Source organism: Dasypus novemcinctus, chromosome 28 (genome assembly GCF_030445035.2).
Source record: "Dasypus novemcinctus isolate mDasNov1 chromosome 28, mDasNov1.1.hap2, whole genome shotgun sequence".
Taxonomy (NCBI): domain Eukaryota; kingdom Metazoa; phylum Chordata; class Mammalia; order Cingulata; family Dasypodidae; genus Dasypus; species Dasypus novemcinctus.
Window position 1 is genome coordinate 33,699,728 of NC_080700.1, and position 13,995 is coordinate 33,713,722.

General features: G+C 46.4%; 1 protein-coding gene across 1 annotated transcript in view; it reads left to right on the plus strand.

Moving 5' to 3' along the window:
* Positions 1–13,995, plus strand: part of UST (uronyl 2-sulfotransferase) — a 350,244-nt gene that overhangs the window by 278,429 nt on the left and 57,820 nt on the right. Inside the window, exons 6-7 of the mRNA XM_058289681.2 lie at positions 5,722–5,819; positions 7,662–7,819. Of these exons, the coding sequence (XP_058145664.1) occupies positions 5,722–5,819; positions 7,662–7,819 (256 nt within the window). The remainder of the gene's footprint in view (positions 1–5,721; positions 5,820–7,661; positions 7,820–13,995) is intronic.

The following is a 13,995-nucleotide window of genomic DNA, read 5'->3' on the forward strand; positions in this document are numbered from 1 at the left end:
GCACCCAGTTCAGTTTGGAAGTCCTTTTGTAGGCACCATGGGGAGGTCCATTGGAGCAGAACCAGATCCAGGCCAGGAGACCGAGACCCGGATAAAGTCTCATATCCTGGCTGACGGTGGAAGTTCAGGGTGGGGTCTTCATCTTGGAGACCCTGAGGACTCCAGCTGGCAGAGAAGGCCTTCTCCCAGAGGCCCCGCCTATGAGCATGGCCGGCCATGAAGGGGCAGCATGGAAGGGAGCCCAGAGTTGATGCTGCCTCCATTTCCATGAACCGCCTCACATGCGGACCCTGGTGGGCTGGCAGGTGGGCTAGCACTCCTCCGGCCAACCTGGGCTCCAAACCCGGGCCTGCTTCTGGGCCCGGAGAGGAGGCAGAAGGAAATCCTGGGCAAGGAGGAGAGATGAGCCAAGGCATGGAGCTACCTCACTGCGCAGCATTGGTGGCTCTGGTGGTGCTGTAATAGGCATCACAGACCAGTTGGCTTAAACTGCGGAGATTTATGACCTCATTGTTCTGGAGGCTTGAAGTCCAAAGTCAAGGTGTCAGCAGGGCCCTGCTTCTTCTGAAGACTAACATTACGTCAAACGCTCTGGAAATAGGACCAGGGAATTCACGTTTTGAATGCTGACAGGGCAGTGGCATGGATGAATTTGCATTTCAGATACGATATGGAGGCACTTTGTGGAAGATGCACTTGGGGAGATGTGAGGGGAGATGAGAGCTGGAGAGAGGACATACCATCCTCTTCAGGGTCGATGGGCTGGACAAGGGCTGCGGTGCAGATGGGTAGGATAAGGGTCACGTAGGAAGCTCCCTGGGGTCAAGTCCAATGGGTAAGGAGGAGCGACTCCCAGAGGTCAGCTGGTGACTGGGGTTTCCTCTTTGACACTCAGAAGGTGAGCGGTGTCCATTACAGCCCAGCCTGTTGAAAGGTTACAGGTGCAAATCAACAAAAGACGGTGCCGAGGTAAGATCAAAGAGGAAGAAGGCATGCCCACAGAGATTGTGAAAGCCTCAGTGTAGCTTTTTAAGATAGTACAATTTAGAAGGAATTTCCGTGAAAATGGTTTAGTTTTAATGTGTGCTGGTTTGGCAGTTAAGAAGATTCTTTTAGTTATCTGGAATGTTCACTTACAGAGAGTGTCTCATTTGCTTAATAATTAAGAATAGGGTCTTTAGACCCCACGTTTAGACCCAATCTTAAAAGGGGGGTACAATTGGGCAGGGGAAGGCATTAAGGGAGTGGATATGCCAAGATCTAGGGACGAAGGGAGCAAGGCATAGTCCAGGTGCTGGCATGGCTAACAACCTCACTGTCATGGAGTTCTTAGATAAAAGCTTAAGATAAATAGTAAAGTTAAAAATATAAAAGCAATGTTACCCTAGAAGCACTGCATGGAAAGAAAAACTGGAGTAGCATCATCTTTACAAACAGGATATGTCAAGCTGCCAGGTACCAAGATGGTCAGTTAGGACAACAAGCCGGATGGAAAGTATCAATCATGCCTCAGGTCACTCCCTGCAGTAGTGCAGGCAGGGGGCAAAGAAAGAGGTGCCAGCTTCCCCGTGTTCCGCTTTTCTACCCGGAAAGGCCGTGGGTGGAGGTCAGGGGGGCTTAGCCTGGACGAGGGACTCATCTCATTGCCAAGGAACCTTGAACAAAGTGCTCTTGGTGTGTTTTTTTTTGTTTTGGACTGAACAGTGGGGGAAAGGGAGAGGAAGAAGAGTTGAGCGTGGAGAAGTACTGAGTCAAGGAGTGGAGAAAAGTGGCGTGGCTAAGGCACCTGGTCGGAAGGTCTCGGCAAAGGTCCCTGGGAAGGCGCTCTGCTGAGACAAGAAATCCTGGGCTGGAAATGCAGCCGTGGGTGAGAGCACGGCCAGCCAGGGGCCCAGGTCCTGGGCCATGAGTCCCTTCAACATCTGCAATGCCTCAGTTGTGCAGCCAGTCTGGTGTGGGGAGGGCAGCTCCCTACCCACCCCCAGGCCTGCCAGGTAGAACCTCTCTGATGGCCAGGTAACAGGCCTGAGCAATCACACACAGATTTGGGGCCAGGAACTGGACTTCTCAGTATATGCAAAGAATATGAAAAGGGGACTTCAGGGAAGCGGCTGTGGCTCCATCAGTTGGGCTCCTGTCTACCATATGGGAGGCCCTGGGTTCACTTCCTCCTTGTGAAGGCGGGCTGGCCCGTGCCCACGGAGGGCTGATGGCCCGTGCCCGCAGAGAGCTGGCGCAGCAAGATGATGCAACAAAAGGAGACAAGCAGGCACAGAAGAATGTGCAGTAAATGGACACAAAGAGCAGGCAGCAAGCAAGCCTCCGGGAGGGGAGGGATAAATAAATAAAAAATAAATCTCTTTTTAAAAAATTAAAGTGACTAAGGTGGCTGTGTTCAACTTAAAAAAAGGAGGTGGGAGGTGGGACTATGAAACACCACCGGTGAGCAAGGCCAGTGAAGAGGATTTAGCTTTTTTTTTTTTCATTTTCTTCATTAACTTGGTCATGTCATTTAACTAGTCTGTGTTCATCTATGTTTCTTTCTGAACACTGGAGAAACAGATGAGTTTATTTTCAGGATTAAATGACATAAATGTGCCTAGGAAAGAAAAAAAGGTAAAATAAACATCCCACTAGATTTCCCAGGAAACTGATATTTCTCTCGCCAGAGGTCTCAATTCTGAGTCACCAGAAGCAGTGTCCTGTTCGTTTCCTTCTTCCGCTTCCTCTTTCCTGGAGTTGTCTTTTATTGACGCCCTCCTGCAGCATTTCCACTGGACAGGCCGTGATGAGCACCGTCCATCGGCCTAACGGGCCCCAGGGGAACTTGGAAATCGCCCGGGACGTGCCTCGCCCTGAGAAGAACCTTCAACTGTGCACTTAAACTGGCAGCTGTGTCATCTCGCAAATTGACCTTGAGAACTGATGTGTGGGTTCCAGCAGGGAAATGGCCTTCCCAGGCCCCTGCGCCTCGAGCTCCCCCAACCAGCCGACATCTGTCGGCTCCTGCGAGCCTCTGGCCTGGACAGTTGGGGACAGGGTCACGCAGGGAGCATCCCTTCTGCCGTCCGATCGGTCATTAAATATTGACTGAGTGCCTGCTTTTTCCAGGCAGGGTGGTAGGCAGTGGACAGCAAAGCGTCGAAGGCTTACAGCCTAAATGAATAATTATGCCACGCTTGTTAAGCCACAGCCACAGAGGGCCCTGGGCTGAGAGTGTCCGTGGGGATTCTGGCTGTCACCCTTGGCCTGTCCATGCAGGAGTCTGGGTGACTGGCCATGGGTGGGACAGACCTTTGGGGACCCCACGCCTTCTGTGTGGTCATGCCCTCAGCAGCTCTCGGCCCTGGCCCAAGAGCCCGTGTGCTGGGCTTCTCCGCCAGGTTCCAGGCTCCATCCTTCCACGCCATCCTGCAGAGGACACAGCCTGGGTACTGGGTCCCTCTGTATTTGTTCTAAGGGGTACAAGGCAGGGAAGGGAGTCCCAGGGCAGGGGTGGCCTTGTGGCAGACGAGGGGGGCAGCAGCTAGTCCCTCTCCCACCCATGCTTGGCCTGGTTCTGTTTCATTTTATTTATTTCTTTTTTAAGATTTATTTTTTTATTTATTTCTCTCTTCCTCCCCTCCAGTTGTCTGCTCTCTGTGTCCATTCACTGTGTGTTCTTCTGTGTCCGCTTGCATTCTTGTCAGTGGCACTGGGAATCGGTGTTTCTTTTTGTTGCATCATTTTGCTGCATCAGCTCTCCGTGTGTGTGGCGCCACTCCTGGGTGGGCTAAACTTTTTTTTGCGCTGGCCGGCTCTCCTTACGGGGCACACTCCTTGCATGTGGGGCTCCCCTACGCAGAGGACACCCCTGCATGGCACAGCACTCCTTGCGCACTTCAGCACTGCGCGTGGGCCAGCTGCACACGGGTCAAGGAGGCCTGGGGTTTGAACCCTGGACCTCCCATGCGGTAGGCGGACACCCAATCTGTTGAGCCAAGTCCGCTTCCCTCTGTTTCATTTTACAACACGGAGATCATTTTATGTTTTTCTGATGATGAAAGTAAAATGTGCACATTATAATAAAAATCCAGGGTTTTAAATATGATTAACAGTTTGATGCATTCCTGTCTTCCACTGTACCCGTCTCCTTTAACGGTTCGATTTCCTGTGTCCATCAACCTATACCTTTATTTTTATGTTGCCCTATCTATTCATATTGCCCTGGAGTCGAGCTTTTTCCATTTGACAGTTTGTCACGACCATGCATCCGGAGCCACCTCCTCTGTCCCCAGAATTCCTTGAATGCACCCCAACTTTGTTTAAGGTCTGCCATATTTGGCAGCAGCAATTCGGCCTGGACATACATGTCTCTGTGCCAAATTCTTCTTAGGTTACATCTAACGTCATGCTTTTTTTAAAGGGGGTTTTGATGCAGAATGAGGCGATCTTAACCTCCTTCGCTTAAGCCCATGGATGGATGGGTGAACACACCCCACTGGTCTGCAGCTCGTTTATGACTTGGGAAGCCTCACACCGCTGCTTCCCAAATTGATTCACGTTGTCCCGCCAGAGTGTATTTGTCGCCACATCTGTTAATTCCAGTTGAATTTGTTGTTGTAATTGTTTAGTTGGCAGATAAATGAAGTGTTGCATTTTTTGGGTTATATTTTTGGTTCCTATTGAACTGAAAAATTCAATTGCCCCAATCAAGTCAGATTCAGTGGCTTCTGCCTCCTAAACTCTGTGTTTATGAGTTACAGTCACTCTTTAATTTTTTTAATTTAAATTTTATTTTTCGGCGGTACCCGGGGTGGAACCCAGGACCTCGTACATGGGAAGCAGGCGCTCAACCACTTGAGCTACATCCGCTCCCCTTCATTCACTTTCTAAGCTGCCTTGACGATACTGCCTCTAGAAAAATACCCCGTGACTGTTGCGTTTGTTTTTGTAGTTGGGTTTATCTTTTCTCTTTAGAAATACTTAAGAAGCATGCATGTGTCATGTAGACTATTCAGTGTCATTTGCCTTGATAAAAGTTGGTTTTTAGATGTTCTAGTCATACCCATCAAGCCATTTTAAGCTTTTGTAATGCCAATAGGGATGCTATTTTCAACCTCATATCACAGAAATAGAAAACCTAAAAATCACACCTCTAGCTGTTGAAAGTGAGAGATTGTCTGTTTGCAAACACCCCGTCACTTTCTAACCTAAAATATCAATTAATGCGATTTTTCAGTCCCTTCCAAATTTACTAAACCTTTTGAAAATCTATCGTTGTTCTTTAATTATTTGTTGGACATACAGATATCTAGAAACACTTTTCTACAGGGTTGACAGTACAGAATTAAAAATTGTCACAGTGCATATTTATTAAGTGCCAACTGTATACCAGGTATACCTGTATCCCTACCAGTGGACTGCTAACTGCTGGGGCTACAGCAAGACACAATGGGCAGGCACTTTGGGTTCAGCTAAATTCTTTACACCCCTGGAAAGTACAGAAATGCAGTTTGGTTTAAAATCACCCGAACATACGTGTACCCAGCCTGTGGGACAGGACGCCGGGGGGGCAAAATGTGCGTGTTCACGTAAACACCAGGAATGGGAAACAAATCCAGGCTGTGTTTTTTCAAGGCTTGCGCATTTAACTTCGGTTTCCATTTTACCGACCGTGTGGCACGTGGAACAGCACTGCCGAGACTTCGAGGCATCTCACCGCTGTGTTTTCTCTTCTAGGATATCAATGAGTGTATCCTTGAAAACTATCCCGAGTGTTCCAACCCCAGGTTATTTTACATCATTCCGTATTTTTGTGGACAGCATCCCAGATGCAGGTAAAGACGAAAACGGGCCCCAGCATGCTAAGGGGCCTAACAGCAGCAGAGTCCGCCAGCCCGGCCCTCTTTGCGAATCCGGGTACCCCCTGCCCCGCGTGCTTCTAGAAAATTCCATCCACATTTATTGTTACCCTTTTGAGACTTCATTTGAGACTCTGAATGTCGTATAGAGGGTGGAATTAGCAAATCAGGATCTGACAACAGGCATCAGGAGACTACCCTGGAAAGCCATATCACTGGGATGCCAACCAACCCCATTTTACTTAAAACATGGTGTTGCTACGAAATCGAAGACAGCATAAAGAGAGGGTTGCACACCCAGCCTGTTCCTTGTGGGGTCTGGACTAGCCAACAACTGCCCCTGTCTTGGTGGTATGTCTAATCGGGTCCGAAACACTGGAAGCTCATGTCCAAAATTGCATCCATGTCTCTCACGAGATCTGCTTAGGAGAAGGAGAAGAAAGTACTTTCCAGGGACCAAACAGCTCTCAGCCTTACTTGGAGGGTTGGCCAGCTTTAGAAGATTACTTCCCCAGCTAGTGAGGGCTCTCAGCTAGGAACACTCCCTGTCTCTAAGGCTGGGCTGGGAGTCTACCCACCTCCCCAGGTAGACTCTGGTACGGCTACCTCTGGAATCCACTGGTTGAAATCCATTGTCCCAGATAAGTCTCATGGCTGAGAGAGGAAGTGGTAGGTAACAGTGAATCCTTATCTCGGTTTGGTGGGAAATAAGCCACGTTATGAGGTGACGTTTTCTCCCCCAAGGAAACATCCACGAGAAGGTAGTGGAGGGGGATGTGTGCAAGGGGAGACAGCAGTTCTAAATTGCTGTTCATTCATTGTCCATTTTGGTTTATGCTATGGTTTTGCACCATCATGCAAAGCTTGCTTGAGATCAGAATTTTGGCCCTAGGGCTGTTTTCTGCTTCATCCAACTTCTTGAGTTTAGGAAGATTCCACCCTTGATACAAACCCTCCTGGCTCAGGGTCAGCCCTTTAGATACTGGGAGGATTCAGGGCCACATATCTCACTTTCTGATCCCAACAAATATATTTAGACCCACGATGAAGACTCCCCAAAGCATTTTGCACCTTGTGTCCCCGGGACAGGACTCCCAAAGCCTTCCCCAGTCCAGATGCGATTTCTCAAAACTCTTGCACAGTGTCACTGCCTTCTTGTTATTATTGCCATTTTTCAAAAGAGCACCCTTGCTTGCCCACATTCCCCCGAATCCCTTCAAATTTGCCTGGCCTATTCTCACTCACACAAACATTGCCTGCTCCAAGACCCAACCCCCAAGTCAGATGACTGGGCTCCTAGACTCAGAGCAAAAGAGAGAAAGATATATCTTGCAAATTCTTTAAAAGAATAAGATGATGAGCTGACATGACCTGACTTTATTTTGATTTCCACCGGAATGATATCAAAAAGTTCTCTATTTTAATATGTCTAGCGTCATTTAGTCGGTTCGGTTGCATCCTCCTATTAAAAGCAACTCTAATCGAGCCCTGAATTGACCACGTTCATTGGTCCCAACTGCCTGTGCTTGTTTTCCTCTGTCAACAAAGGCTGAGAAAGGGCTTGCTGGGCCTGGGCTGGACATGATGCAGGATTGAAAGTGGTAGAGGCCAAGATAGAGCCTCTGCCAAGATGTGGGGGAGGCGAGAGGGGCAGGGATGCCCCAAGGGTTAGATCAGGAGTCTGCACCGGGGCTGGAATGGGATTTTTTGAATTTTTGCAGATGGGGAGGGGGTCAGAAGGGATAAACTTTTGTTGCGTTGTTGCTGCGCTTCCAAGATGAATTTTTTGATTGAAAAATAATTTTTATATCCACAAAGGGAGCCTGGTGAGTGGGCCCTTGAAAGAGCAAAACTGAACGTGAATGAAAACTTCCTGCTTGTGGGGATTCTTGAAGAGCTGGAAGATGTGCTGCTTTTACTGGAAAGATTTTTACCTCATTACTTCAAGGGTGTGCTCGGTATCTACAAAAACCCAGGTAACTCATTTGTAAGCAAGCGCTTTCCCGATAAGAGGTCTGTTTCCAGGGTTACTCACTATATCCCTCTGCCAAAAGGGGTGCCGATGCAAAGTACCAGAAATCTGTTGGCTTTTATAAAGGGTTTTTGTTTGGAGTAAAGGCTTACCGTCCCAAGGTCATGGAAAGCCCAACTCAAGGTACCACCCGTCAGCTGCCATGTGTTGAAACAAGATGGCGGGCGATGTCTGCCAGGTTTCAGCCTTCCTCTCTGGGCTTCCTCTTCCTCTTGGGGCTCCGTGGGCCCAGCTTCTTCCTGGTCTCAGTTGCAGGCTGGCCCAGGGCTCGTCTCTCAGGCTCACTATGTCAGTCTTGGCTCTCTTCCCAAGGTCAGCTATGAGGTGAGTGGTCCATCTCTCCCTGTAGCTGTTTGAGCCTTCTCCTTTCTGTCACATGGCAGGATCAAGAATTGCAAAGTTCTCTCCTGTGTGTCTTCTTGCTGGGAGTGTCTGTTTATATCAGACCCAGCAGGTGGTGGGGACTCAACCTGAGTCCTGCCCTCTGACATAGTCAAATTCAAAAGCCCCATTCTTAACAAGTAATCTAATCCAAGACTTCTCAGCTGAATTTAATACAATCAAAGGGTCTCACACCCAGAAGAACAGATTAGTTTACAAACATAATTTCTCTCTTGTGGGGATTCACAAATATTCTCAAACTGCCACACTCACCCTAAAATGAACTTAGGGAATCAAGGAGAGAAATTATCTGTCCTGTTAATGAAGGGAAGTTTCCTCAGCTGACAGAGAGAGGTCAGAGCCTTGAGGTTGGGTCCCCCATGCCTCATACTTTGGGTCCAAATATAAACATACCATATGTTATAGGCTCAATGGTTTCTCCCTATGTAAACTGAAATTGGTGCTACTTCCCACCACATTGTAGGCAAGCATGTTGCGGGGTGGACAGACAAACACGCCCACACACCTGTGCACCTGGACTCCAATGGAACGGAGGTATATACCAAGGCGCCCATCTCATGATGAATTTATCTCTAGCCTCCTTCCATTTGACAAAAGCACTCTGGCATATAAAATCCTGGCTGTAGAGCAGATAGAAAAGCAAATTGAAAATTCAATTATGATTTTATTCTAACAAATCGACTGGTTTCCAAATAGAAGCAAGAAACAGAATGCAGAAAAGCAATCATGAAGGCTGCCCGTGGCATCATTGTAAAAATAATTGCTTTCAGAGATCCATCATTTATTTTTCCCATTACGTTTCTTTTATCCTGAGAGGAGGACAAACAACATAATTTGTTTCTTTCCTATTCTCCTTCCTCTATTGCTGCCATAGGAAGCCTTGGAAACTTACTCCCTCATCTGTTTATTTTTTTGTTCTGCAATGGAAGATATTTTTGGCTAGAAGAAAAAAGGAGCAGATGACAGGTTTCCTAAATGCAGCCTGCTGCCACATAAGCCCCAGCCAAACAGGGGTCTGGGGGCTATACCTGCATGGTTGGCAGGTACCAAGGCCCAAGTAGGCTCATCTTTGCCTGGGGGAACCCTGGATCCTGTTCCAGAAAGGACCTCCAACATTAGTGATTTGCTGGAAGAAACAGACAACTGGTCTACCTGCCTTAGCCTCCATACTCTCTCCTTCAGGGAATAAATCACCATTTACCTACCCATAGGAGCAGGACCGGAAGCCTCCCGTGTGTCTACTCAGCAGGAAGAGCAGTGTGACTATCCAGTATGTAACAACCCTTTAAATACCTCAGTTTTTGAATGAGGCCTGCCTTTGCACTTACAATGACCAGAATTTAAAGAGCTCCGCTGTAACCAGTCTTTGTGCTATAGGATGACATAAGCTCTGCCCTTTTTTTTGCAAGGAGGGGTCTTACCCTAAATTAGATTCTTAGGAAGAAAAAGATCTACTTTGCTCATTGCTGCCCCCTGCCTTTGGCTTTATCTTGTCACGTGGGATGCGTGCACATATGTGGGTGATGTAGCTGTCAGATAAACCGTAGCGCCTCCCATCCCAGCATTTGGGAAAAGGATCCATGAGGCAGGGCCAGATGCCTCCCCACATCCCATCACTGTCCATCGGGCCTGGAACCGGGAGCAGGCACAGGGCCCCTAACCCTGCACAGCAAGCGCCAGCAGCCCTGGGTGTGCCCTTGGGAGGACGTTTTAAAAATTTTGGATCAGATACACACAACATGTCATTTACCATTTTAACCATTTTAAAGTGAACACTTCAGTGGCATTTAGTCCATTCATAACGTTGTGTGACATCACCACTGTATTAGTCAGCCAAAGGGTGCTGATGCAAAATACCAGAAATTGGTTGGTTTTTATAAAGGGTATTTATTTGGGGTAGGAGCTTACAGATAGCAGGACATAAAGCATAGCTACTTTCCTGACCAGAGTCTATTTTCATGTGTTGGAGCAAGATGGCTGCCGACGTCTGTGAGGGTTCAGGCTTCCTGGGTTTCTCCCTTCCTGGGGCTGGCTTCTGTTTCCTCTGTGTGCTTACTTCCTGGGGTTCCAGCTTAAGACTTTAGCATCAAACTCCAACATCAAAAACCCTCAACTCTGTTCTTCACCATGCCTTTTATCCCTAATCACACCATGCCCTAATCACAACTCAGTCAAGCCCAGGTACAGATTAGATTACAAGCATATAATCCAATATCTATTTTTGGAATTCATAACCATATCAAACTGCTACAACCTCTATCTAATTCCAGAACATTTTCCTCACCCCAAAAGGTAACCCCATACCCATTAAACAGTCACCCTCTTTTCCCCCTTGCCCCAAGGCCTTGGCAAACACTTGTCTACTAACTACCAATTTCTCAAGATAGTTTAGCAGCACCTCTACTGCCTCATGCCACGTTAGTGGTCTCCCATTTTCAGTCTACGTCCACGAGTGTCTTCCACACTAAAATCGTTGCTTTTGCTCTTTGGAAAAGCATTTTATAGCCAACCAGACTGGAGAACAGAGGGGAGAGAAATACTGAAACTAAGTTACAGAGGAATCTAGTGACATTAAAATCACAGTAGCTGACTGACTGAGGAGCTGGAGTCACATGCAAACTTTCTGCTGGCCATTTTCCTTTGGTGCTTGTCCTGTCCTTTAGAAAAATGCAATGGTGTGTGTTTAGTTTTCTACCTGGACTAAGAACATGTGTGGTAGTCTCAAGACTGGAGAAATAGCACGAATAGCAATCACTAAATTGGGAGTTAGTGAAAATATCTGGTTGTCAACTGGGTTTTGCTCATTCTAGATTGAAAAGGTATCCCCAACTCTTTCAAATCTGCACGACTGGTTGCAATAAATGCACCACTTGGAGAAGCCAATAACATTCTTGAATAACAGTGACTGCCTTCCCTGTTTGTTTCTTTTAGGAAGGCATACTGACAACAAGTAAATGTATCCCCTATCCAAATATTTGAGAACCTCAAAAAAAAAAAAAAAGCCTAAGATCTATTTTATATTAAGTTTTGCCTTCTGGGGAGATCAGCTAGTAGCCCTCAGAAGCTGACGATAGTAAAGACTCAAAATGAAATGGTAAGTCAAGCTTTAGTAGGATGGATAACCAAGAGAAGATCCTCCAGCATTTCCTTGCAGACAGTGGGCTGATGTTGAAGCAAGTGCCTTGGAGTAAACACAAAATGAACTGCATGTAAGTTTGGATTACGGAGAACTGAGGCCCAAGCAGATGTTATGGGGTAGGAGCAACCTCACTGGTTTAACACATGCATTCTCATTTTTTATTTATGAATCCCCATTACATTGGCCTTTGACTTACCACCTTTTAAAAATGAGAAGCTGAAATCAGCCCAGAAATGTCAAAAGAGGGAGCCACGGGTGTCCACCAAAATGTGGAAATAAGGAGTAGGACTTACATGTTTCTGATCCATGAATACTCATTTATGAATAGTTTTTTCTTCCTTAGCTCTTAAAAATGGACATACTGTGAGCTATCAGTATTTTTCTTAGCCACAATTTGTTTAGGAGCTAAAGGCCAAAGCAAATAAGCAAATTAATTTAAAACGGGAATAAAGTGGCTATTCATGAAAAGAACTAACTCCCTTCTGTAAACGCTTGACTTGGCAAGTAACCAAGCTGTTCTGTTCAACAGCACCACCTAGCATCTAGATACAGAACTACACAAGCTAATAGTCACCCTTCCTCCTTCTTGGGACGTGGAAACTCACATACTTCCACTGAGCCCCCCCTTTTTTTTTTATTGTATTTTTTTGAAGATGCATAGATCACAAAAAATGTTATTTTCAAAAAATATAAGCGGTCCCCATATACCCTCTCACCCCCTCACCCCACTCCTCTCACATCAACCACCTCTCATCATTGTGGCACATTCATTGCATTTGGTGAATTCATTTTGCAACACTGCTGTACCACGTGGACAATAGTTTACATTGTAGTTTACACTCTCCCCAAGTCCATTCAGTGGGCCATGGCAGGATATATAATGTCCAGCATCCAACCCTGCAATATCACCAGGACAACTCCAAGTCCCAAAAATGCCCCCACATCACATCCCTTCTTCCTTCTCTCTGCCCTCAGCAACCACCATGGCTACTTTCTCCTCATCAATGCTACAATTTCATCCATTACTAGTCACAATAGTTCCACAGTAGAATATCAGCAAATCCACTCCAATCCATATTCCATTCCTCCACCCAGTGGGCCCTGGGATGATGATGTCCACTCCACATCTACATCAAGAGGGGGCCCAGACTCCACATGGATGACGGATGTAATTCTCCTGCTTGTAGTTGTAGGCCCCCTTGGCTCCCTGGCATGGTGGTTGACCCATCTCCACCTCCCTGTTAGTTGACCTGGGTAAGTCAAATGAAGCAGAGGGCAGGAGTTGCAATTCTGCTGAGGCCCTGGGCCCAGTTGGCACATGGTCAGTCCAGAGATTCAAGTCTCCTGAATATACACCATCTCCAGCACCAACCACAAGCTCAGTAAAAATGACGGAAGAAGCATGTGTAGAAGGGTCACATGTGAGTACAACTCCATCAAACTCAGGAAAACAAACTCCAGAGTAGGGCCAACTGACATGGTGCTGAACCCCAGAGCTATCCGCCATGACCACAAAACCTGTGGATCTCCGTAGCCCTCAGGAGAACCAGTACCCAGGGTTGTATCTACTTTGGCTATCTCTGGGGTCCTGCTAAGACTTACATAAGCATGACCCCTCTGATGACCTCACGGCTCTTTTTTGAAGACTCTTAGCCATATAAACTCATTTGTCTTTGCCATTTCTCCCTTTTATTCAAGGTTAAAAAGCAGTTTTTAACGCATGATCCTACATGTAGGCTGAGATATTCTGCTGGTCTGAGTTGACCCTTTTATTCAAGGTCTTTTTCTAGTTACATCACTAGCTGGTGCTTGGTAGTAATCCCTCAGCACCAGGGAGGCCCATCCCCAGGAGTCATGTCCCACACTGGGGGGAAGGTAATGCATCTACATGCTGAGTTTGGCTTAGAGAGTAGCCTTTTCCTTGATTTTCAAATACTCTCAGTTACTAGCATTACATTAACGCTCATATTCAATTTGTTTCTATTATAAATGTAAGCACTGGAGCCACATTAGGGAATTTACTAGACTTTTGTGGACTGCCCTGAGAATCTGGCCACTAACTATTCCAAAGGAAAACTGTGTAACAAACTCCAAACTGACTTACATGGTAACTTTGGGAATTTAAGTTCATTCATAAATTGGGCTTTTGTTTAAAAAACTATTATTTTCTTCTTAAATATTTTTATAAACAATGATGATGGAGTACAGATTTAAATGGTTTTCTTTTACCATGCATGAATAGTAATTCAGTCTCTCAACAGGAGTATAGTAGTGTACCCTGAGTTCAAGTGCATTGCAGTATTCAAATCTGAGGACATGTTTGCAGAAAACAATAGCAAATATGTAGAAGAGAAAAATTAAAATATATGTGACAGGAAAAAATTTTTCATCCCATCTGTTAATAGCAATGACAGGCTGATTTCTTTATATTAAATTCTTAGAGCTTGACTTGATTATGATAAATAAATAACAGTCATTCTTTGAGGATGGAACACTGAATTGGATGGGGTATTAGGAGAGGATTCCAGCCCTCCCTCTGCCCTGGTTCTACCTGTGTGGTCTGGGGCAGATGCAGCTTT